This window comes from Dendrobium catenatum, unplaced genomic scaffold (genome assembly GCF_001605985.2).
Source record: "Dendrobium catenatum unplaced genomic scaffold, ASM160598v2 fragScaff_scaffold_1056, whole genome shotgun sequence".
Lineage (NCBI taxonomy): Eukaryota > Viridiplantae > Streptophyta > Magnoliopsida > Asparagales > Orchidaceae > Dendrobium > Dendrobium catenatum.
The window spans coordinates 7077176-7100677 of NW_021319518.1; the positions used below are offsets into that span (position 1 = coordinate 7077176).

At 34.7% G+C, this 23502-nt stretch overlaps 1 protein-coding gene across 4 annotated transcripts; it reads right to left on the reverse strand.

Annotated features, from left to right (window-relative positions):
- Positions 1 to 7480: 7480 nt before the first annotated feature.
- On the reverse strand, positions 7481 to 22385 carry LOC110103402 (putative rRNA methylase YtqB). 4 transcript variants are annotated; one of them, XM_028698179.1, is made up of 6 exons: positions 22134 to 22385; positions 21928 to 21991; positions 9741 to 9933; positions 9281 to 9354; positions 8337 to 8492; positions 7482 to 7857 (listed from the first exon to the last, which is right to left on the reverse strand). In XM_028698179.1, exons 1-6 carry the CDS (start codon positions 22279 to 22281, stop codon positions 7734 to 7736), a joined length of 759 nt encoding a protein of 252 aa, XP_028554012.1. In that variant the 5' UTR covers positions 22282 to 22385; the 3' UTR covers positions 7482 to 7733. The 4 variants fall into 4 exon arrangements, with proteins under 4 accessions (XP_028554011.1, XP_028554012.1, XP_028554010.1 ...); XM_028698177.1 differs by having other exon boundaries at positions 7483 to 7857; positions 22092 to 22385; XM_020832104.2 differs by having other exon boundaries at positions 7484 to 7857; positions 22074 to 22385.
- Between the last annotated feature and the right edge of the window lie 1117 nt (positions 22386 to 23502).

Consider the following 23502-nt stretch of genomic DNA (forward strand, 5'->3'; position numbering starts at 1 on the left):
TTTTTAAACCGTAAGAATTTTAAGGGGCATCTGCTAGTAGAATACGGGGAGGATTTAACTCGAAATATTTAAGGGCTGTTTGGTAGAACCAATATTTAATTTAAATGGGATTTCGTAAATATTCTAAATTTGGATTGAGAAAATTTAAATTTTTGGGGGTTAAATTTTGAAAATTGTTTAATAACATTCGTGATAAATTCTGTTAAATTTCGTGTGATTGTTTGATTATTCTGAAGAGGCGGGGATGAGGAGATGAGGCGAACAGTGCGGCTGTCTTTTAAATCCGCCAAACGAGAGGATTCGAAAATTCAGGATTTACCACGAAAAGGCGGAATTTTCTGTCAACCGCGGCTTTCATATACCAAATAGCCCCTTAGGCTTCCATTCAAAATTTCAGATTTCATACCGCATTATTAATTTTCTAAAGTGTTTTTTTAGTAAAAAATTTTGTGTTGAAAAATTATTTTAAAAAGCAATAAAAAAATATTCCAAATAAAAATATAAAATTTTATTCTTAAAAAAATATAAAACAAGGAGTTAATAATGCTTATATTCAAATCATTAAAGATATGTATGCAGGAGCTATTACTTGTGTTCAAACACAAGGTGGATTGACCAAGTATTTCCCTATTTCGTTTGGGTTACATCAAGGATCAGCCTTAAGCCCATATCTTTTTGCTTTAGTCTTGGATGTTCTCACTAGACATTTGCAAGAGGATGTACCTTGGTGTATGTTTTTTGCTGATGATATTCTTCTTGTTGATAAGACTAGAGAGGGAGTTGAAGGTAAACTTGAATTATGGAGGTCAACTTTAGAGTCTAAAGGTTTTCGCTTGAGTAGATCTAAAACGGAATATATGGAGTGCAATTTTAGTAGTAATAGACCTAGTGAGGGGATTGTGACTTTGGGCGATCAAGTCATTAATAAGAGTACACGTTTTAGATATCTTGGATCTATTGTTCAGAGTGATGGTGAAATAGATAAGTTGGATGGTTGAAGTGGAGGAATGCATCGGGCTTGTTATGTGATAGAAATGTACCCCTCAAACTTAAGGGAAAATTCTATAAGATGGTAGTGAGGCCTGCAATGCTTTATGGTGCCGAATGTTGGCCTTTAAAAGAGAAGCATAATACTAAGTTAAGTGTGGCAGAGATGAGGATGCTCACGTGGATGAGTGGCTTTACCCTTAGAGATAGGATACGAAATGAGCATATACGTGAAAAGGTTGGAGTAGCTCCAGTAGAAGATAAGATTAGAGAAAGTCGCCTTAGATGGTTTGGTCACATAAAACGGCGGCCTTGCGATGACCCGGTTAGGAGAGTAGAGGTATTAGATTTGACTTATGTTAAGAAAGGTAGGGGTAGACCTAAAAAGACTTGGTTAAAAAATATTAGGAATGACCTTTCTTTATTAGATTTAAATGAGAATTTGACTTTTAATAGGACACAATGGAGAAAAAGGATTCATGTAGCCGACCCCACGTAGTGGGATAAAGGCTTGATGTTGTTGTTGTAGTAAATATTTTTTTTTAATTAAGCTATGAAATAAAGATGCTTATCTAATAAAGGCTTAAGTTATAGTATGCACGCGATGGAATTCTAGTATGACTTTGATCTGCTAAGATCTTCTTCCAACTTAGGTTAAAAAATTATGATTTTATTTCGAAGCTCTTGAATTTCAGGCAAAACTTTATAAAACAGTCCCAAACCAAAAAATAATAATAATAATCAATTGGAACACATGTGAAACCACCAAAATTGAAAAAAATGATTTTAACCAGCAAATATAATGCATGCCTGTTACAGGCAGACTGGTCCTAGATATAAAGTTTGAGGCCTAGCTAATAAATTCAAACATCCATAAAATTACATACGATATACCCTAAGAAAGGAAATCACCGTAGCAGTATTAGGCTTGGAAGCGAAGGGCATCCAGCTGCGGCTGGGATCTGCGGGGTGACGGAAGTGAGTGGCCGGAAGGAGCTGTAGGGCGGCGAAACCGAGGACAAACGCAAAAGAGAGGGCTTGTAGGACCGGACGGGATCGCGGAGGCTGGTCGATGTCCAACCTGAGAGGCCCGCCTGCGCCTGAAGAAGGCGGGGCGTTCGGAAGGACGATGCTCGCCCGCCTCTTCCATAGGCAGATCCTGCGGCGGTCATAAGGACAGTTTACCTTTTGACTGCCAAAAAACGAAAGCATTAGTGAGATTTTTTTTTTTTTTTAATTTTGGGGCCAAAAGTCCATATATTTCTATGAAAAATAAACATTACAATTAAAATCGAGAAAACAACCCATCACAAGCTAAAAACAAAAATTAGCTTATAAGGAAAAGTAAAAAACAAAAATTATACCACCCAATACATCCAAAAAATCAATGTAAAAAATCAAAATGTCGTAGTAGGATCATATCTTGAAGGACTCATGCTGTAGTTCGAGCAGTATACCGACTGGAATAAAGCTTCAACGATGTTATGATAGCCCCCTGATTGCCCCGCAGACCCTCCAAGGGGAGCGTGGAGCTGCAATAATCATCATCGTCCTCAAAAAACCCCAAGGCGACAGGTACAACACTCCTGGTTGCCCTGAACGCCATCCAGGTAAATGGGTAGATCTAGCAGGAAGAGAAAAAGCCTGCTCAAAGCTCTCGTGAATACATAATGCAATACAGCTCCCATCCATGTAACCAACAACAGAGATAATTCCAGCCAGAGAAAAACTCGGTGAAACTAATACAACTAACAAAGGATCCAGAGACAGCAACATCAATATAAGAGAGAACCCAACCTAGGGATCTTGAAGCACAACAACAGCTTCACCTCCAACTAAAGTAGTTCCAACATAAAATACCCATTTTTTCATTTTAAAACCTTGGAAAAAACTGCACTTTTTATTTTTTGACTAATGGGAATGGAAGATGTAAAGACATTGCCAAACTTCTTATCATTACTTTCCCTCCAAAGATGATAAATTGCACAACAAATAATGAGATTATAAAAAGGCTTGAATTTGACATGAACATTACTAGAGCATTCAAAAGCTTGTAGAATATTTGGTCAAAGTAGTTGATTAGCCATATTAGGAATAAGGTTTGTAATTACCAGAAAAGAGTAATCACATTAAAAAAAAAGGTGAGAGATGTTTTCATTGGCTTTATGACAGAGGGAGCAGCAAGAATCTACGTTAAATCCCTTAGAATTAAGAACATCCGCAGTTTTAAGCCAGCCCAAGTGGCCATCCAACCGAAGGATGAGTATCTCAAAGAGTGATGCTTGTGCCATACTAAATGTTGTGAGTTATTCAAAGATTCATTCCTGAAAAGGAAATTATGATGAGAGATATATTTATTATCCTTCCCTTCTCCCCACGTCAGGCAGCTTGTAGTATTAGCTTCTACATAAATGTTGGAAAATAGATGCAGAAGAGAGGCAGAGAACTATGAAGGCAGATTCCATCCATACTCATTTAAAATAACAGGAATCCTAGCATTGTCAGGGAAGTGATTCAGGATAGCTTGCATACCAGGAACTTCATGAAGCTGAGATCCTTTAAACCAATGGTCCCAGTAAAGAGAGACGGGAACCTTGCTTGAAATGATAAAATTGAAATTATTCTTTGCATCATTGGCAACCGTACAAACATTTTTTCAAAAAGTGGAAGACTTCACATTGGGGGGTTTCCAGGGAGATACATATTTATGAAAAACCCACGTAGAGAGGGAGTTGCTGTAATTATGTAATCTCTTTATAAGAGAGCATTGAAAACTGAATTGCACGGAATGGAGAGAAGGGAGTCCAAAGCGCCCCCCCCCACCCACCCCCGTAATAAGCTTTAGGTTTACTTGTATTTCTTTCCAGGAAATGAGTGGCATTACGTGCCACAGTATCTCCAAAGTACAGAAACTTATCACAAAGTTTCTCAATTTGCATTTTAGTGAGATTTTACTGTAAGAAATTTGAGGGGACATTTGCTAGTAGAATTCGGGGGAGGATTTTAACTAGAAAATTTTAGGGTCTATTTAGTAGAATCAAGATTTAATTTAAATAGGATTTCGTAAATATTCTAAATTCGGATTTAAAAAATTAAAAATTTTGGAAGGATAAATCTTGAAAATTGTTTAATAATATTCAAGATAAATCATGTTAAATCCCGTGTAACTGTTTGGCTATTCTGAAGAGGCGGGGAAGAGGATATGAGGCGAACAACGTGCCTTTCTTTTAAATCCGCCGAACGAGAGGGTTTCGAAAATCTGGGATTTACCATGAAAAGGCGAAATTTTTCGTCAACCGCGACTTTCATTTATCGTGAGATTTGATTTTGCATTTTAGGTCGTTTGGCTGGATATCGCTTTATTACTTTTCTTAAAGTATTTTTTCAGTACAAAAACTTTGTACTAAAAAATTATTTTAAAAAGCAATAAAAATTTATTTCAAATAAAAATATAAAATCTTAGGCTTAAAAAAATATAAAACATTCCAATATTTGGGACTCTCAAGGGACTGCTCTGCTCTGTTTGACTGTAGTATGTGAGCATAATTTATGTCACATCTAACTTAAATTTTTCCTTAAAAAGATGACTTTAAATTCTACATAATTTTACGCAGCTCATCTTGATTTGTTGGTTGGATGTTTTGACTATTAACTAAGAGATCTTGAATTTGAAACTTATATATGTGATGTTTTATCTTAATTGACTTAAATGTCCCAAAATAACTCTATACAATTTTAACTCCAATTTCTTCTTCATTTATGCCTAAAATTTAGATTTAGTAAATACATGCCTTATAGTTATTCAAATCCGCAAGCCTCTCACAAACTATTCTCCCTAACACTGCTCTACTAGTCAGTCTTCTCAAGTTTGCTTCTATGTTGACTTCCTTGCTTCTTTGTGGTCAGAGTTTCAAGAATTTAGAGATGTGAATCTTAGGGAGAAAAGCGAGTGTTTCATATTCATTTGATAATTTTAATTATAAATATAATTAATTTTAAATAAATAAATATTAATTATATAATTAAAATAATTATTATTAGTGAACAAAAATAATATTAATTTAATTAGCTTGATATCTTTTATTATTTAATTCAATTAAATAGATATTGTTATATTTGAGCATCTTTATAAATTAGTTTTTTATTAGTTAAGATATTAATTATAAGTTTGCATAATTAAAACTGAAAAAAAAAAACATTATTAATAAGAAAGAGGATTTTTAATAGGCACAACAAAGAGATAGGGGATAGCAACGAGCTTTACGACTAAATTAATTTAGGCCCCTTCTAATTTGACTTAATAAAAAGTGGTGTTTGGTTAATAATATTAGTAAATTATAAAATGATGATTAATTAAGATGTTATTTTTCTTACCATTCATGCAACCTATCAAGCGCCTCCTCAAGGGGAATTTTTATTAGGTCCGGACACCTGACATAGCTCTACATCCGGACGCCAATAACATGTCACCACGTGTTCTTACTCTTTACCGTGCGGCCCGACGACCCGACCAGGACCCGAATCATGTATTGTTATGTTCGTGTATTGCTAGGTATTGCTCGGTATTGCTAGGTATTGCTTGGCAATAATGAGAAATACCGCTCTATCAAGACTAATACCGGGCAATAACTAGCAATACCGAGCAATACCTAGCAAAATCAGAGTATTGCTCAGTATTGCTAGTTATTGATCTTGACACAATGATATTTCTCATTACCGAGCAATACCGAGCAAAACATAACAATACTCTGGTCTGCACAAATCAGCTAATACATAGCAATACCGGGTTACGGTCTTGGTCTGGTCGCCGGGCCGCACGATAAAGAGTAAGAGCACGTGGCGACATTTTATTGGCATCCGGATGTAGAGCTACGTCAGGTATCCGGACATAATAAAAATTCCCTCAAGGGGGACTAGTTGTTAAAGGATGCTCGCCCTCACCCAAGGCAGAGTACCATCAATCATGCTCGTCGCTTCAACTATAACAAAGCATGTACTCAACTGGCTCACAACTAATCGTGCCGCCCACCCACTCGCCTTCCACTCCCAAGCGAACTAGAGTCTAAGCACAAGTCACCAGCTATTTTAAGGTGCTAACCAATAATAAATCTCACCACTTGGAACTCATTAGTATGAGAGATTATTCTGTGCGGACACCGGACACAACTTACCGTCCAGAAACGAATCAGGTACAGCAACGTCACCTAGTACCGAGCTCAATACCGAGCAGTACCGAGCCGCGGCACCGAGTATGAAGTGATGTGGCACATTTTCATTAGGCACTTGACGGCGTTCAGCATCCGCACAGAATAATTCATCCATTAGTATACCCACTTATACATACTCTCTCATACACTGAGCAATACTAAACTCATCTCATGAGCAAATAATCAAAACCAAGGAAAGCTATCTCCCCTCAAACCAGCCAAAGTTTAACAGGCGTCCAAGACAATATGTACTAAAATTCATCAAGCAATGTATTTTTATTCATTTTCACTTGATGTATCATTTCCCGTGATTTTCATGCCCCTATAAATAAAATTTGAAGTGAAACATTTTGAATATTTTGACTTCTTCAACACCTCGCCTTCATGAGCATTTAGACCAGCATTAGAGTCATTGAATTATTTGCCACAGCTTTCCCTGCCCATCCTCACAAATTTTTACAGATACTTATTGAAAAGAAAAACAATGTAAGCTCAAATATTATTATATAAATTATATTATGGTGATTTTAAATTATTAAATTTATTTTAAAATTAATATTACTATAAATCTAAAAAAATAAATTTAATAAAATATTTTCTTAAGTCTATCCTGATTTAATTTATATCAAAATATCCAGCATATTTTTTCTTATGAGAATCTTGATCAACAAATAAAATCTACAAAAATCAATCAATTTAATCGATGATTTTTTTAATTTCTGCACGTTAAATACATTTAAGAGCTCATTTGCTTGCTTTGGCTTAAGAAATAAGATTCGAAAAAAAATAATAATTTTCTTATTTAAATCCTAAAGGAAGTTTTCTCCATAGATTTATGTTTCATTTGGAACGGCTTTTTTAGTGCTACTCAAAACAGCTTTGGGTTACAAAATAATTTTTTTGTGCTTAAAAACTGCTTTAAGCAGTAAGAACGTTCCCAAACGAAGCCATAGGCTTGGTTTGGAACTGTTTTCTCACCGATTTCTAAAGCACGTTTAAATGCAATTTTTTTTTAATCTAATAGTATTATAGAAAACAATAAAAAAAGCTGTTTCAACACCTCACTGAAGCGAACTTTTATTTGGTCCGGTGAACGTACGTAGAGCTACGTCCGGTCGGCACTAAGATTGCATGCACAAAATGAGAAATACCGAGCAATACCAATAATAACGAGAAAATATCATTAGGTGAAGACAAAATACCGAGTTATAACGAGCAATACCGAGCTATACCAAAAAATACCGAGAAAAACTGGGTATTTTTTTTGTATAACTCGGTACTGCTCGGTATAACTCGGTATTGGTCTTCCCGGAGTAGTATTCCTCCATATTATCAAACAATACCTATCAATACCGATCAAATACCAAGCAAAAATTGAGTAATAAGCCTCTGACCGGACGTAGATCTACGTCCTCTCTACGTCCGATCAGAGGACGTAATAATTGTTCCACTGAAGCAGACTAGTAGCACAGAGTCTTGAGCGTCTTCGAGCCCTCCAATCCAACAACATTTCAGTAATGAACTTGAACATCAGACCTATTATTTCTTGATTATGAAGACAAGAACTGGTCCAGTTGATCTGTTTGCAGTTTCAAATTTGAAGCAATTCCAGCCTTCAACAGCTAGGCTGGATGCAAATGAAAGGACGGCTTCAAGCTCTTCCCTGCCGGTAATAAGAAAATAGAAGTATTTAAATCATTCCATTATTAAGAAGAGTTTATTTATGTATTAGCAGGTAGGCTCACAAGGGTGGAATAGAGTAGATTAGAGAAGCAATGGCGGTGTTCACTAAGGCTTCCTTTGTGACAACTTTCCCAAACTTTCTTACAGCTTTAAGAAGCAGTAAGAAAGCCGTTCCAAATGAATCCTAAGATTCAACTAAGGGTTCGTTTGGGACGGCTTTTTTATTGCTCCGTTTTAGTACAAATTTTTTTATTTTTTAACTAAAACTCCATTTTAGAAAGCAATAAAAAAGCCGTCTCAAATGAAGCCTAAGTGTTCTGATAAAGCTTTGATGAAAAGGATAAGAAGGATGGGTACTTATTACTAAGAGAAGGGAAATCTGGTTTTAAGAACTTTTCATGCTCTTAATTGTAAATCAGGTTAACAATTTTTTCAAGAGAAGATATAATAAGGACATACCTTCCACCAGGATGACCAATATAAATCACAATGCTGATAAGTCCACCAGAAGCTATTATCCTACTTGCAGCTTGCAATGCAAATAATGTCGTATGTGGTTTTGTAATAATGGCCTTATCACCCGCTGGAAGATATCCCAAGTTGAAAGCTATGAGCCTGAAGAAGAAAGGGAAAAGATTAGGCAAGAATGTCGTAAAATTGATTCTGGAGTTAAATTTCTGCTCAAATTTTCAGCTGTAGATTTCGCTGATAACAATCCAACTGTTTTCCCTAGTCTTGAGGCAACTTTAGCGGATCAAAAAGCAAAGCAAATAAAACTCCTTAAGGTAAGTTTATGTTAGGCTGGCCCAGGCGGCCAGAGGGGCCGGCAGAACCGGTCCAACCTGGACCGGTTCACTGCTACAGTAGGGGGCAGAACCAAGGGACGTGGGGCGGATGCTCTAGTAGGCCGACTTGCTGAATGAATCACTGTTTACGAGGAAAATTTTGAATTAAGCGTTGTTTAGTCTTTTTGTAAGTCCTTTGGATTTAATTAGTCTTTTTGATTAGGGTTTACTTTTCATCTTGAATTTGGAAGAGATTTGAGATCTAGGGTTTGTTCTTTTGGGCTCTAGGTTTGGCTAGAGATTTAGAAAGTTGTTTCTTCCTCTCGAATCGAAAAAACTTGTATCTTGTATTGTTATTCTTGTTCGTGAATTGAATAGAAGAAGTTTTCATCATGTTTTCTTGTCAATCTTCTAAATTCCTGCATCGTTTTGCTGATTTCTCACTGAATCAGCCTACTTCTCGTTGTTTTCACCAATTATTGATAGATTTGCTTGCGAACTCAAGTATTTTCCCTTTGGGTTACTTGCGAACTCAAGTACTTCCTATCAGTTTAATAATGTGGAGAACAATGATGATGGTGAAAAAAAAAACACTACTCAACAGACACGGTGCCTGACCTGACAGCGGCATCTTTTGGTAAAATATCCTCCATCCTGCTGTGACATAGTAAGTGCAGCTTAACCAATTCCCTCTAAAACAAACAAAATTACATTAGTAACATTGGACAAGTGAAACTAGTAAAAGCTGATAACATTAACAGATTTAAAGATGAGTTCATTGATTGAAGAACATCTACAATGCACACAAACCGAACCAAAGCAGATTGACAGAAGATGGTAAAACAATCATATAAGATTATTAGCTTTGGAAAAATTGCATTAGTAGCTTTGGGCAAGCGAGATTAGTAAAAACTGATGATAGTAACAGATTAAAGTAAGATTCTATGTTCACTGATTTTAGAACATCCAGAATGCACTCAAACTGAGCCAAAGCAGATTAATAGAATGTCGTGAAACATTCATATCTAAGTGAGATAATTTGCAGCTAATAATAAAAAGTTCTTGGATATCTAGGCACCTGTTTCTCAGCAACAGATTCTCTCAACAAATAACAAGTATTCTCTAATGCAGAACTCTGAATATCCAAACCATGAACACAACCCCTCCTTGAATCATCAGCTACCAGTTTGAGCAATGCAATAGTATCATAGCCATTGCCACAAGTGGCATCAACAACTGTATCTCCTCCTCGAATGACAATCTTCCAGATTCTGAAACCACATCAATGACAAGAACAAAAGTAAACACTTTAGATAGCATTCCATAACACTTGAAGACTTCTACATCTGCAAAATTTAAACAAATCAATATTGAAAAGAGGACCGATGAATGCCTCTCTGCAATTGAAAGGTAAGGCAACATACATAAAGTGAATATGTTGAACAAAAAGAAACTAATACAGGAGAAAATGGCCATTCAAAACTTGATGCTATAACCTAAAACTCAAATCCCTGTTTTAATTTAACCCGAGGCCAGAACAACTGAACTTTATCATGCAGTAGGTGATTCATATTCTTAAGCGCCTCAACTTTCACCCATTTCTTTTCCTTTTAGTTTTCCAGTCATATTACACAATTGCAGCGATTAGACTCATTAATCGTATTTAAGATTGTGAGCAATGCCATAAAGTTTATATGATAATGCCAAAGAAACTAAGAGGGAAGTTTCTTTGTAAACAAGAGGGCAATTTGAACTTTCAGGATTCCACTATTTTAAGAAAGCAAACGGATAAATCAAAATATTCCATTTTGTATACTGTTAGGTAAACGTTGGCGGCATGTTTTAAAAAAAAAACTTTTTCTAGATTTTGATGTGAAACAAACAACAGAATTGCATTAGAGATTATAAAGAAATTGATTTAAGCTTTGCAATATAAACTAATGTTTCACAAGATTAGATGCTTAGACTTAAGGCCATCAATAATGTAAAGAAAATCAATTACAAAATAGAATAACAATCACTTGAGAATGATCTCAATCAAAAAGATAAACTTAAATATTGTAACAACAGATCCCGCACTTAACAGATAGAAAAGTCACCTTGAGTTTCCCTCACTCAAGCTCGTCTAATAAGGGTTAACGGGAAAGATTCTTAGCAAACCAAGCGTGCCACCAACTTTGAGAAGACACCTATGGTATTAGCCCAACGAAAGTTCGTCAAAGAGGGAGAAGATGTGGGTGGGTACCAATGGTTCCGCCGACTTCCGGATGGTAGATGCTCTTCTACGGAGTGATTGATGTAATCTTCTACGGAGTTATCCACTTATGGATTGAGGTTGAAGAAGGTGGATTGATGAATATCCATTAAACTTTGATTGTCATAGAGGAATCCACAATCCCGATCCGGATTGGCCATGCACTAGTCAAGGGTTTGTCGACGAAGGGAGGACTTCCTCTTTCTTGGAGTGTAGTTCATGAGGCAAGAAGGTTTCCAAGAGGTGTGAACGAAGAAGGGGCGACTAAGGGAAGAGGTGCTTGCTTTTGGTGGAATTAGGGTTTGGGTTTGGAGAGGGAAAGTAATATAAAATCTGAAATTAGTTTCAGATTTTAGTAAAATAGGAAATGGATTTAAGAATTTGAAATTTGAAAATCAAATTCAAGTGGAGGGAGATTAATTAGGAGGGAGGAGGGAGATCCCATGAAGGGGCCGGCGGCATGCATGGGGTTGGGAGGGATTTGTGGGAGTTAATGAGGATTCCTAATTCATGAAACAAAATTAGGAAGGAAATAATGAGGTTCAAATTAAATTAGATTCAATTTGAAAACTTTTCTAATTTAAAATGGTTAATTTAGAAAAGTATTCAAATTTTGAATTTCGAATAGAATGAAATCTTTCCCAAGTTATGTAGGCTAAATTAGGAATGTCTTAATGAAGATTGAACTCAACATTAAGAGGGGGAGGGTGATGTGGCCGACGGTGGGCTTGGGAAGGAAGGGGGCTTGGCCGGTGGGGGAGACAGGGAAGGGAGGCCGACGGTCTAATGGGAGGTGGGGAGAGTGACCGGTGGAGTAGGGCTATTTGGCGGCTGTGGAAAAGGGAGGGAGAAGGGCCTCTGACAGGTGAGGAGGATTAGGGAGGCCAGCGGTGAAGTGGAGGAGGAGTCGGACCACGAGCTCCGGACACTTCTGGTGACTGGTGGGTATTGTTTTGCCCACACCTTGGGACTTCACTACTCAATAACTCACAAGCTCTACAGAGAAAACATAAATTTTATTTCATTCATCATTACCTCTCATACAAGATGAGGACCTTATATATAGGCCTCCAAAACAATTAGAAAAGAAAGACAAGAATGTCCTTGGGGCTACAACTCAAACACAAATAGATAAATGGTACAATCGTCACAACTAATAAAATAAACACTAATACAAAATATAAATCAAAGATGAAGACTTCTGATCGAGGTCGTTGCTCTGCGCTGCTTCCGATGATAGACATTCCAGAATCTCCTGTTGATGTCCTCATCAGATTTCTTAATCAAAAGAAGTTTTTCATTAGTATGTTGATTCTTTATTATGAAAAAAAAAAGTTTCAAATTTAGGCACTTGCAAATACTAGAGAGCAGTAAGTTTTTCCAATTAACCAAGGAAAAAAAATCAAGCATCCCATATCCTCTTAGGTGGGTACAGGGGCGCAAAAAAGTTGAATTGAGCTTGAACAATAACAAACTTGAGCTCGGCTCGAACTCAAGCTCAAACTCGACTCACATAATTTACAATCGGCTCGAGCTTGGCTTGAATTTAAACTCATTTAAAAGCTATATTTCAGTATAAATAAGAATTCAAGACATAATTGAAGTTCTTTACAACATCATAGTATAGCAGTTCATTAGAGCGGTTTAAAATTTATAAACATTGAGACCTGATTTATTTTTTGGTTTAATACCACAAAAAAGAAATCATCATTTAAACATTCAAATAAGCTGACAGAACTCCACAAAAAAATATCCAAATAACCTTCACTCAAAACACAAGAAACCACAAAAAAACGTCCTTAAATTGTTATATAATATAAAATCCCCTAAATGTGGTAGCACTACACTTTATCCCTAACAATAATGTGCCTAGCAATTTCATAATGGCTACTTATCTGATGGAAATAGAATAGAAAATTCATGTTAAATTGTCGAGATTCACCTGAGTTTAGGAAACAATGAAGAAAAAAGTAGTTCCATATAAATGACTTCTATGTTTGCACATTATTTCAAGAAAACTAAATCTTTTGCTATATGAGAGGGCTATTATTTAGAAGGATGATTCTATGTAGATGGGCTATTCATTTGAAAACGACCACTTATCGTATATGATTTCAAATATAGTTGTTTTGAACACATATATACAAAGAAAAATGATAAATAGCTGTCTAAAAGAGTCATATCACTTAAGAAAATAATGTACAAATAATCCATAAAGAGTCCTATATTATACAATTTCAACCTCATGTCCCTGAAATTGTTTGATCAATTTTTCATAAAAAGAAAAAAAAAGGAATAAAGGGCGTTTGTTGTATAATGGATAGAACAGATGTCTTCTACACCTCAAATTGAAAAAGAAAGAAAAAATATAATAGATAATAAAGATAAGGGGGTAGAGAGAAATCTAGCTAGGTAATAATAGTCGTAAAGTCAAGGATATTTCCTTAGGTAAGGGAAGAAGAATCACTGACAGCCCAACTGATTACCTCTCACATCTTCATCTTTGGTACGAATCAATTACCTAGTACCGAGGATTGTCCTAGAGTCTGTAAGCCAAGGCAAGTCCGAAAAGAAAAGGACTACTAAGACGCCCCCGTGGATGAGGGGATGACAAGATAAAGAAAAGAAAATAAAAAAAATAACCACGAACCCGGCCGTCTCCAAGGTTGGTGGGTGATGCGCTAATCTCCCTCTCCAAGGGATCTCTCCAAAGCTCTCCAAGAACTCTCAAAGGCTCTCAAACACAAGTGCAGGAAAATTCTTAATAATCATTCATTCATCAACCTTGATAGAATAAAAATGGGGCTTTAAATAGCCTCCTACAACATGACTCGAAACAAAAGACACAAACGCCCTTTGGGCTTACATACGATAACTCCTATGAGAGGGGTACTACGGGAAATAAAACACATAAGCAACTAAATAAAAATACAACGACTCTAAATGCCACATAAGCAAATAACAAGCTACATGAAAATAAAATACATCAACGACTCAAAAATATAAAGACTCGATCGTGGCTGTAGATCGTCGGCCGCGTCTCTGATAAACTCTCCAAGATGATCTGATGTCCCCATCATATTGCAATATAGGTTTCTAAACAATGAAAATGACTGAAACGAAGAAATAAATATGTTTAGGTCTCACAATGCTCTAAAAACCAAGTTCATCCATAAAATGATTGGTTTGGGGATCATAAAGTATTGAACTTACGAATAAGAATAGAAAGATGCAATTTTGATGGTTTGTTCAAGATGGGATTTCATGCAAAGTCGTATTCTATTTTTTTATCCAAAAAGGATAGTGGTGAAATATGCCTATTGATTGAAGATTAATATTCATATGATTATGTCTAAATATCCACCACTCTTCATTCTTAAACTCGTTCACGTAGAATGATGCAAATAAGATTATTGCAGCTAAGAATGCCGCTCATTAATTTAATTTCTTCATTAGTAAGAAAGAAGCAAGGCACTAAGTATTACAAATAAAAAGTTACATTGTAAAGGAAAAAAAATGTTGCAAAAATTTCTCCGATTGAAACAAGAATGAAATATATATTATTTATGTCGCAAGTAAAAATAAATTAATAACGAGAAAAGATGGCAAACCCTTGCCCAGCCTTTACAACCAAAAATCTAAAGCATTTAATCAAGTTTGAGCTAAAAGAAAAGGCCTACCTTTTTTTTTCAATTAAGAAAAGGCCTACCTAATTTGACCAATAGGCTTTTCCATAGGGTGGAACTATTCTCAAAAGTTTCATCTGAGCATCCCTTTAATTACTATACCTTGAAGTAAGAAAGAGGGGTAAGTAACAAGAATGGCATAATAAAACTACCATGCGATTCATACAACGATTACACACCTTAAACCTTAATATTAAAAAAGAAGGCAATAATTTGATTTTAAAATAATCTAAGAGACTAGCCTTTTTTTCATAAAGAAAAAGGACTACTACCCAAACTGAAGCCAGTATGGAAGTGCATATCTCTTATTCTAATGCTTAATCCCTTCTTTTTAAAGCACTCTTTTGAGCTAGAATATTGTTGACATGAGTGCCTAGATGCAGTAAATCTTGAAGGGTAGAATCCAATTAGAAACTCTTTTTAGAAAATGTGTTCATCTCTTGTAGCCAAAAATGGAAAACCAAGAATAAGCTCGAGCAAAATTAGGACCATCTTCTTTAAATGGTAAGGAGCAAAATCCCAATTAAAGACCCTCGGAATCTCAATTCCTATGATGTTGAGTTACAAACAGACCAGGTTCTCATGTAAGAATATGGTGAAGCTTATACATTGTAGCTAAGCACTGATAAATGAAATTGAGCAACAGTTTACTCACGCTATTTCTTTAGAAGTTAGGAGCGAGATCAATATATCACAAGAACAGGAGAATTACTTCGCACCTATTTTCATTTTCAAAGGCTAAGCCTAAGGTCTTCCTATCTTCTTGGGATACGAGTAGGGAGAAGAGTGTTTACCTATATAGAAAAGTTAATCCCCTTATAGTCCATTCCTCGGAAGAAAAAAAAAACCCAAGAAATTGCACTCATCACAAAACATGTGGCAGAAAGGACGTCAACAACAACTTCATCCATCATTCATCCAGTTGATTGAGTGGAGTCTGGTATAACATTCAACTGAAAGTATATCACCCTAAAACTTATTTACTATAAAGGTCTAGAATAATAATTTTTTTTTACATTGGACTGATCAAATGGGTAAGGACCCGATTTCAAAGGTAACTAGAAACTTCACTCTAGGTCTAGCTTTCCCTTACATTGGTTTTCAATTTTCCTACCTTCATGCTCTTCTCAAGTATAGTATTTTAGTTTCAAGGTATCTTATTGGCTTAAGAAGGGTGTAAAGAAGATAAAGCCACAAGGAAAGAGACATGTTTTTGTCCTTAAGTTTTTAACTTTTGCACTAGCTTTAAGGACATCAACAACTATAAAATGCTTCCATTCTATGCGAATGCTTTCATTAAATAATGCTACAAATTTCATGAATATGAATTTTTCATTCAAGAAATTTGTTGAAGCATTTGACAATCTTCTAAATTATGTCTAGTACACTTGCACGTTTTGCCCACTATCTTACTTAAAATTCACCCATTGAATCAATTTTATTTTGTATTCAATGCACTTTCAACAATATTTTAAACTCTAAAATTGTACGCGGAGATTTTTGTCCAAGGTTTGACCTATCATTAATTTTAGATGGTGAATTCCACCACAATATAGCGTGCGGATAGCTTCAAACAAGCAAATGCAATTTTCTTCTTCTCAGAATAATCATAAACTATGAAATATGTTTCTAGGAGCTTGGTTCAATTATCTATTATCTCGGCTTTGATTGTTCCAACAAAAAAGGCAATTTCAACTTTGCCTTTGCTTTTGCTTTGAAAAGAAGGTCTTCTTCTTCATTCCTTTTTATATTCTTCAATTCTTATGCCTTGGCTTTTTACACTAGCATCATGGTGGTCTAGTGTCATGCTTGTTTGTAGATCAACCTCATGTCTTCTCTTTTTTCTTCATAATTGTAAGCAAGGATTTCTGTCCAAGGCAGAGACTTGTTTCTATCCTCAAGTGTTATAGCTTTTATGCAAGCTTTAAGGACATCAACGACTGGAAAAAGTTTCAATTATGTACGAAGAATTTCATAAAACCCTACTACATGGATTTTTCACTCAACGAAATTTCTAAAGCATTTGCCTATCTACTAAATTTCATGTATTCTTAAATATTTGGCCTACCATCTTTGCTTCAAATTCTACCATCGGATCCACTTTTTCTTTTTCGTATTCAATCGGATGGAATTGAGCTTTTAATAATCTTCTAAACTCTAATCATGCTAAAGATGATCGATCATAGTTTTACAAATATGAATTCCACAGCACTGAAACATGAGAGGAAAATTTCAAACAAGCAAAGCACAATTTTCTCCGTATCCGTATCAAGATAATTATAAACTATGAATTTTCTTGAAACTTGAACTAATTGTCTCATACCTCAGCTTCAATTGTTCCATTTACGGAAAATCCAATTTTACCTCTACCCTAAAGGGAAGGTATTCTTCTTAGTTATGTATTCTTTTATTCTTCTCTCCTCGTTGAGGTATTCTCCCTTGCAAAATGTTGTCTTCTATGAGATCACTCTCCTTGGTTTGCAGATGCTGATGGTGCCACCATAGCAGCAAGAGCTCAAAATCCAGCTGCATATGTAGCCATTTGTTCCTTCTGGCAAACACTATAATTTTCAATTGCTTGCAATCTCGGCTCATTGTCGTATATCCAGGCAATATAGAATCACCAAAAGTATCATTCCCAATATTTAATTTAACAATTAAAAATGTTCCTATAGGTTTGAACTAGTGTTGTGATACCAAAATTTAATTTAAAATCAAGTATAGAAGGCCTATGAAATCAATAAAATTAACAAAGACAACTATATTATAGCTTCTACAAAGAAACCAATAGATAATAGGGTCTCTTAACCTGCCCAAGAGGATAGAGACTATCAAATTCTCCTATAAATTGTGTCAAATTGACCAATAATTCCTTGGGCAACATGCCAAGGGGAGATACAAGATAGAGGCCTTGTCTAAACCCTTAAAATGCAAAAAGAGTGACTTAGAAGAAATTTCTTATTTTAATTTGAAATTAACATCCTACGAATTCTTATTTAGGAGCTGTTTCATATTATCTACAATTCAATTAAAATGCATCAATTTAGAAAAAAATTTACCCTAAACTTCCATTTATATTTAAATTAAGATTATTCATCCAGAAAAATAACAAAATACTTGATTTTCTCCAAAAGGTCACCAACAAATGTAGGAAACAGAGGAAAACTTGATGGAGTTACAATTAGTTTCCTTGATCCTCTCCACCTAATCTTCTTTCTCCTTATCATCGACCTCTAGTTTAACTTTCAAATTACAATTTTCGTCCCTCAATTCATATTTGCATGTCAAGTATTTTAAGGTTAATTACACAAATTTTCTTGAGAGCTTCATAGGTTACAATTACTTAAGTCGTCGAATGCTCCTTTCCCATATAACATCTCTCTCCTTCTCTGGCTTTCACTTAAATTGATTCATCTTCTCACCATCCAAAATCCATCAAGAATCAACACTTTCACATCTACGCAAATTGACATCATAACTAAACATTTCCTCTAGTACGTAGTGATTAAAGGATCAATTTTTCATCTTAAGAAATCACCATGATAAAAATTTACATTACCATGAAGATCAAGGCATCCATGGAGCTCGCAATCATATAACTTTTAAGTTTCCATTCATTGGTTGTCAACCACCAAAATGCATCTTCTTCTTTTATCCCATCATCATACATAAACTTGTATTACCAAACCGTAAAACCTACTCCAAACCCAAAATAAGGCAAAGCACAAAATAAATCCAAAATTTTAATTATTGTTGCCCTCTATTTGCCATGTTTTTTGCTTAAATCATACACTACATGAGTTGAACTCCATTATTTTTTGTCATTGTCTTCTTTTGGTTTTTTTGTTGCATTATTGCTATAGTTTTTGTCCTAATAGAATTATTATATTGACTTGCTCGCACCTGTAATTTGCATCCAAATTTCAACCTTAAGTAGAGACATCCAACATCCTAGACACCTAGCATCCATCCCCATCGCCTCCTCCCATTGGGAAAAGAATCTCCACCAATCTCTTTCAAAATCCCCATATATTCTTCCTTCTCTTGGAATATTCAATACACAATATCTTCCTAAATCCTTTCATAACTCATCACACAAACATTTTTCATAAATTTAGACTTATTGCATCATATTTTATTACTTTAAATGCTTAGAACAAATATTACTAAATTGGAATCAACATTATCTTTTCCAAATCCACCTCTATAAATATTTCTATAACCTACTACATCAAATCTTATCAAAATTATCCTGATACCAAAAAATATATAAATTGATATATATCCTATTTCTTAGATTCAGTATTTTCCATAATATAATTTTTTTTTCCTTTTTAACTCCAAATAATATATTTATATTTTTCCACCTAACTCATTCCATTTTTTTCCCTTTTAACTTCACATAATATACTTTCTATTTTTCTATATTTTTCCACCTTTCAAAAAGGTAACATCCAAATCTTTTCTAAAACTACCTAATCATACATTTCCTATATAATATAAACCATATTTACCTCAATCAACTAAAATCTTAAGTCAATCCAATCCAAACTCTAAACGATCTGAAATCATTCAAACCCAAGCCCAACCTAGATCCACTCAAATCATGAGCCATAAATAAATGGATGAACAAAAAAAGAGCCCAAAAGGTAATAAGTCCATTTGATATGTTTGTTTAATTTATTTCTATTTTCAATTTTACTTCAGAATAAGACTGCAAAAATTTCATGTAATATCTCAAAAGTTTTACATGCTCGAAGATATTCTTCTAAGAGTTGCGTGAGTGTCACAAGAAATTACAAAGAGAAGCTTCTATTGTTATGATATAGATGGTGTTATTTTTCACCTTCATTCTCTCTATATGGGATAGTAATCTCATCATCTCTTCTACCTCGACTTGGTTCTATTTTGTCTCTTCTTCCGCGGGATAAATTTCCCAATTGAATAAATTTCACTAACTTCGACACTAACACAAAAACCTTCTATTTTTTCTCTAACAACATCCAAACTCTCAAAAATAGAGTTCATTACACTCTGGGAAAGTTGGCAGCAAACCATAAAGGATTATGTGTTGTATTTCATGTTAAGAAAACTGACAAAAAATCCATCGTCATTGCTATCAGACAAGTCATCAAAACCGCCTCATAATTCCTAATTGAGTTGAAGATAAAGGCTACTATATTATGACAACCTCTACCACAAATAATTGCCTAAAATTGAAGATTTTCATTATGATTTCTTTTAATTACTTTTGATGTTGCTTAGTTACATTGCTTGTAAACCCCCTCTAATAAAGAATGATTCTTGTGAAGTTTAATAAATGTTATTGAATATTGAAAATAATTTTGCAAGCCAGCAAGCTCCCCTCTCTCCTTACTTGCCATGTATATGCATTAAAATTAATTTTCTAAATATAAAGTAAATAACTCATCCATAGTATTAAAATTCCCTATTTTCAACTCTCCTTGACTTTAGCCTTAGAGGAGACCTATTAGTGCAATAATTATACAAATGTCACACGAGATCCTTACTTTTACTCTAAGCTGGAGCCTAGCCCATTCTATCATGCCTAAACTAAGGGGTTATTTGGCAACAAGTAGGATTTATTAAATCCTGTAAATTCGGATTTAGTACATCTTAGCATGTTAAATCGTGAAAATTGTTTGGCAACATAGTTGTCAAATATTGTTAAATCCTATGAAATTGTTTGGCAATGTACTCCAGGATTTAAGGCGATTAGTTCATTTAAAAATTAAATTTCTTTTGTTTTAAATTTAATTTACATGTTAAGTATGATTACTTATTAATTTCAATTTTAATTATTGTGGATATTATAATGATATATTTTATATCTAATTATATTGATAATTCTTTATTTAATTAGTTAATTGTTTTTTGAAATAACTAATTATTTGGATAATAATCTTACTAATAATTAAATTAATTAACTAAGTGTTATTTAGTTAATTTTGATTATTAATTATATAATTAATTATCTCATTAGCACTTAACTATTCTACTACTTGTTAATTATTTACACTAATAATAATATAATTAAAATTTTCTATTTCAAATTATAATAATTAAGCTAATTATATTAATTTTTATTACTAATTATACTACCAATTATTTAATTAAGCTAAATTAGATTATTAAATTATGCATAATTATGCTACTAATTATTTAATTAATGTACTTAATTATTATAATTTAAATTTTATTAATTGAGTTAAATTAGAATAATTTCTTCCCTAAGCTAAGGCGTTCAGGCTTTGCTATTCATCTTCTCTATTTCATCGTTGCTATTCGACTTTGTTGCTTCGCGTAAAGTAGAGTTTTGCAAGAGTTGCTTCATCGGCTCCTTCATTGATGTTCAAATTTGTTGCAACGAGTCGCTTATTTAGCTCCTTCGGTGAAGTTTCCTTCTTGTCGGATCGAAAGCCACGACATTTCGGCGGCATAATTCTTGTTAGATCGGAAGTAACAACGAGAGCTTGTTCTCTGTGAAGGTAACAAACTTTATCCCTTTCGTGCGCTTCTTCGGCCAAATCCCATAAATCCGTCAAATTCAAAGATTTAGTAAATCCGGAATTTATAGCAAAAAGAGGGAAATCGATGATTTATTCAGCTGTGAGATTTACCGGGTGCTCAAATCCCGTTTGGCAGGGTTTAGCATAAATGATGCTCAAATCCTGCATAAATCATGTTAAATCCTGTCGCCAAACAACCCCTAAAACTTTGTAGGGCTCTTATCTCCATCGCCTCCTTTAACATTAGAGGCTTAGACTATGATGTCTTGATTGGATGACCCTCATCCATGCATCAGCTTTTTATAATGCAATGCTAGCAAGAACCTAAAAATAATTCCTATAGATTTCTATAATCATCATAGGTAATTATTAAAATCACAATTGTGGAAGGTCCTACAAAGCTCAATTAGAACATGCTTAAGGTTTTGTGAAGTCCAATCCTTACAAAAGATTATTTCCCTGTTTATAAGAAGTAAAATATAGATTCTACATAGACTTGAGGCATATTCAATAAAGCATTGCTTGTGTAAATATAAAATTTTCTACTATTTTGTGACCATTGTACATCTTAGTATTTAAATTAGGTCATCTCCTATACTTATAACTTAAGCAATATAATGAAATCCACGAGACCGTATATACGGGAGGAAAAACACAAAATCTGTCTTACTTCTTCATGATTTTCTTTTAATTTATCTTTAGAAATTTTCAACTAAAAAAGGGAAAGCATCGATTCAAGCCACAACACTGTTACTGTAATTAGGTATCCGCTAGCGAAAGGTGGTCAAAACCTACGAATGAGCTACATCGGTCGCCTTCATTTTGCCATTGATAAAACTCAATAAAGAATCCTCAGCTCCTAAATTTAACACCACAAATCAAGTCAGATAAGCCAATAAAATAATCAAATATGATTAAAGATTAACAGCATGGCAACGGACCAGAGATTGGAAATGCACTGGGCGAGAACTTCAACGAAGGGCCTTCCTCTCTTCTGTTACCGGCGCAAAATCCTCCGGCAGCGGACGCAACGAAGCGGCATCCGATGAAGAATCTCCGTAAAAGTGAAACGCGAGGAGAACGGAAAGAGGGCGCACTTTCCAGAGATGACCGGAATAATAGGTTCAAAGTCGGAGGTAGGGTTTCCATGAGGAGCTTGGGAAGGGAAGAAGGTCGCAGCAATGCGCTCTTTCCCCCGCCGGTAAGGCAAAAACGTGCGAGTGGTCTCCATCACCACAGCGTCCGTGCCAAACAATTTTGGACGTTCTACATTCATACTATATTTTTTATTTGTTTACATATTTAATATTAAATATTTTTTGTTAACTTATATAATGAATACTTACATTTTTTAAGATTAATTTGGGATATATTTTTTATGAACATTGAGTAAGAGGTTATTATTTATCTAGTCAATTACTAGCCTTCTTTATAATTCAAACAAAAGGGAATAATTTTCTTATATTAGTATTTCATATGAAAAAGTGTTCTCTATCAAGAATAGCTTACTTTCTTCTTTGACCATAGGCATATTTGTTAGGTTATTTTTGGTATATGCAATCTGTAAGTCCAAAAATTTTACTATTTTTGGCATAGACTTATAGATCTAATCTTTTGGATTTTAGGCTTTTAGCCCCATAAGAAATCATGCCTAAGGTTTTGCTATGGAGGAAAATTCATGCTTATGGTGTAATCAGTACAGTCATTTTATTATATGCAATTGTTGACCTCATTTTTGTATGAGGTCACTCGGGCCAATCCTGACCCTAGATCCATCCAGATTCCAGATCAATCCTGATCCCAAGCCAATCCATATCTAAATTTAATTCAAGCCTTAATGAAAATCCAAAATCCAACCCAGTTCAGAACTCAGACTCCAGTTCAGGTATTGATCCTACCTGTGAGTTAGCTCTGATCCTATCCAGTCATTAATATTCACCCAAATGATTATAGATGATTTGGATACTCAAACTTAATCAATAAAACTCAAAATCCAGATCAATTCCAAAATCCAGACTCAAATCCAAAGTCTAGAAGCCTTGTCCTAAAGACCTTTTCCAGTGAATTTTCAAACACTTCAAAACCCTATCAAATGACCTCTGATTCAAGGTCTGTCAGTTGCATATTGATGGGACATGTCTCTAGAGGCTACTCTCCAAATTTGAGCTCATTTTGAGGTCTCTAACCCCAGAATCTAAATCAAAATCCAAAGGCTGTAAAACCTTCAAATATTTACGGCCTATGCCACTAGACTTGCCACTTGGTGAATTTTGACCCTAGAGCCTTCACCAGAGCCTCTAGTCACTTCCAGACCCTTAATTATGACTCATTGAACATTAAATTGCATTTTGGTTGACCCACTTTGACCCC

Bases quoted from the DNA above. Each gene is read 5' to 3' on its own strand.
- LOC110103402 (XM_020832104.2), bottom strand. From the start codon at position 22,281: ATGGAAACCCTACCTCCGACTTTGAACCTATTATTCCGGTCATCTCTG. The intron at 21,992-22,073 runs GTCCGTTGCCAT...TGTTAAATTTAG, and splicing joins CAGTGCATTTCCAATCTCTG to GAGCTGAGGATTCTTTATTG. The intron at 7,858-8,336 runs GTATGTCCTTAT...TATTACCGGCAG, and splicing joins ATTGGTCATCCTGGTGGAAG to GGAAGAGCTTGAAGCCGTCC.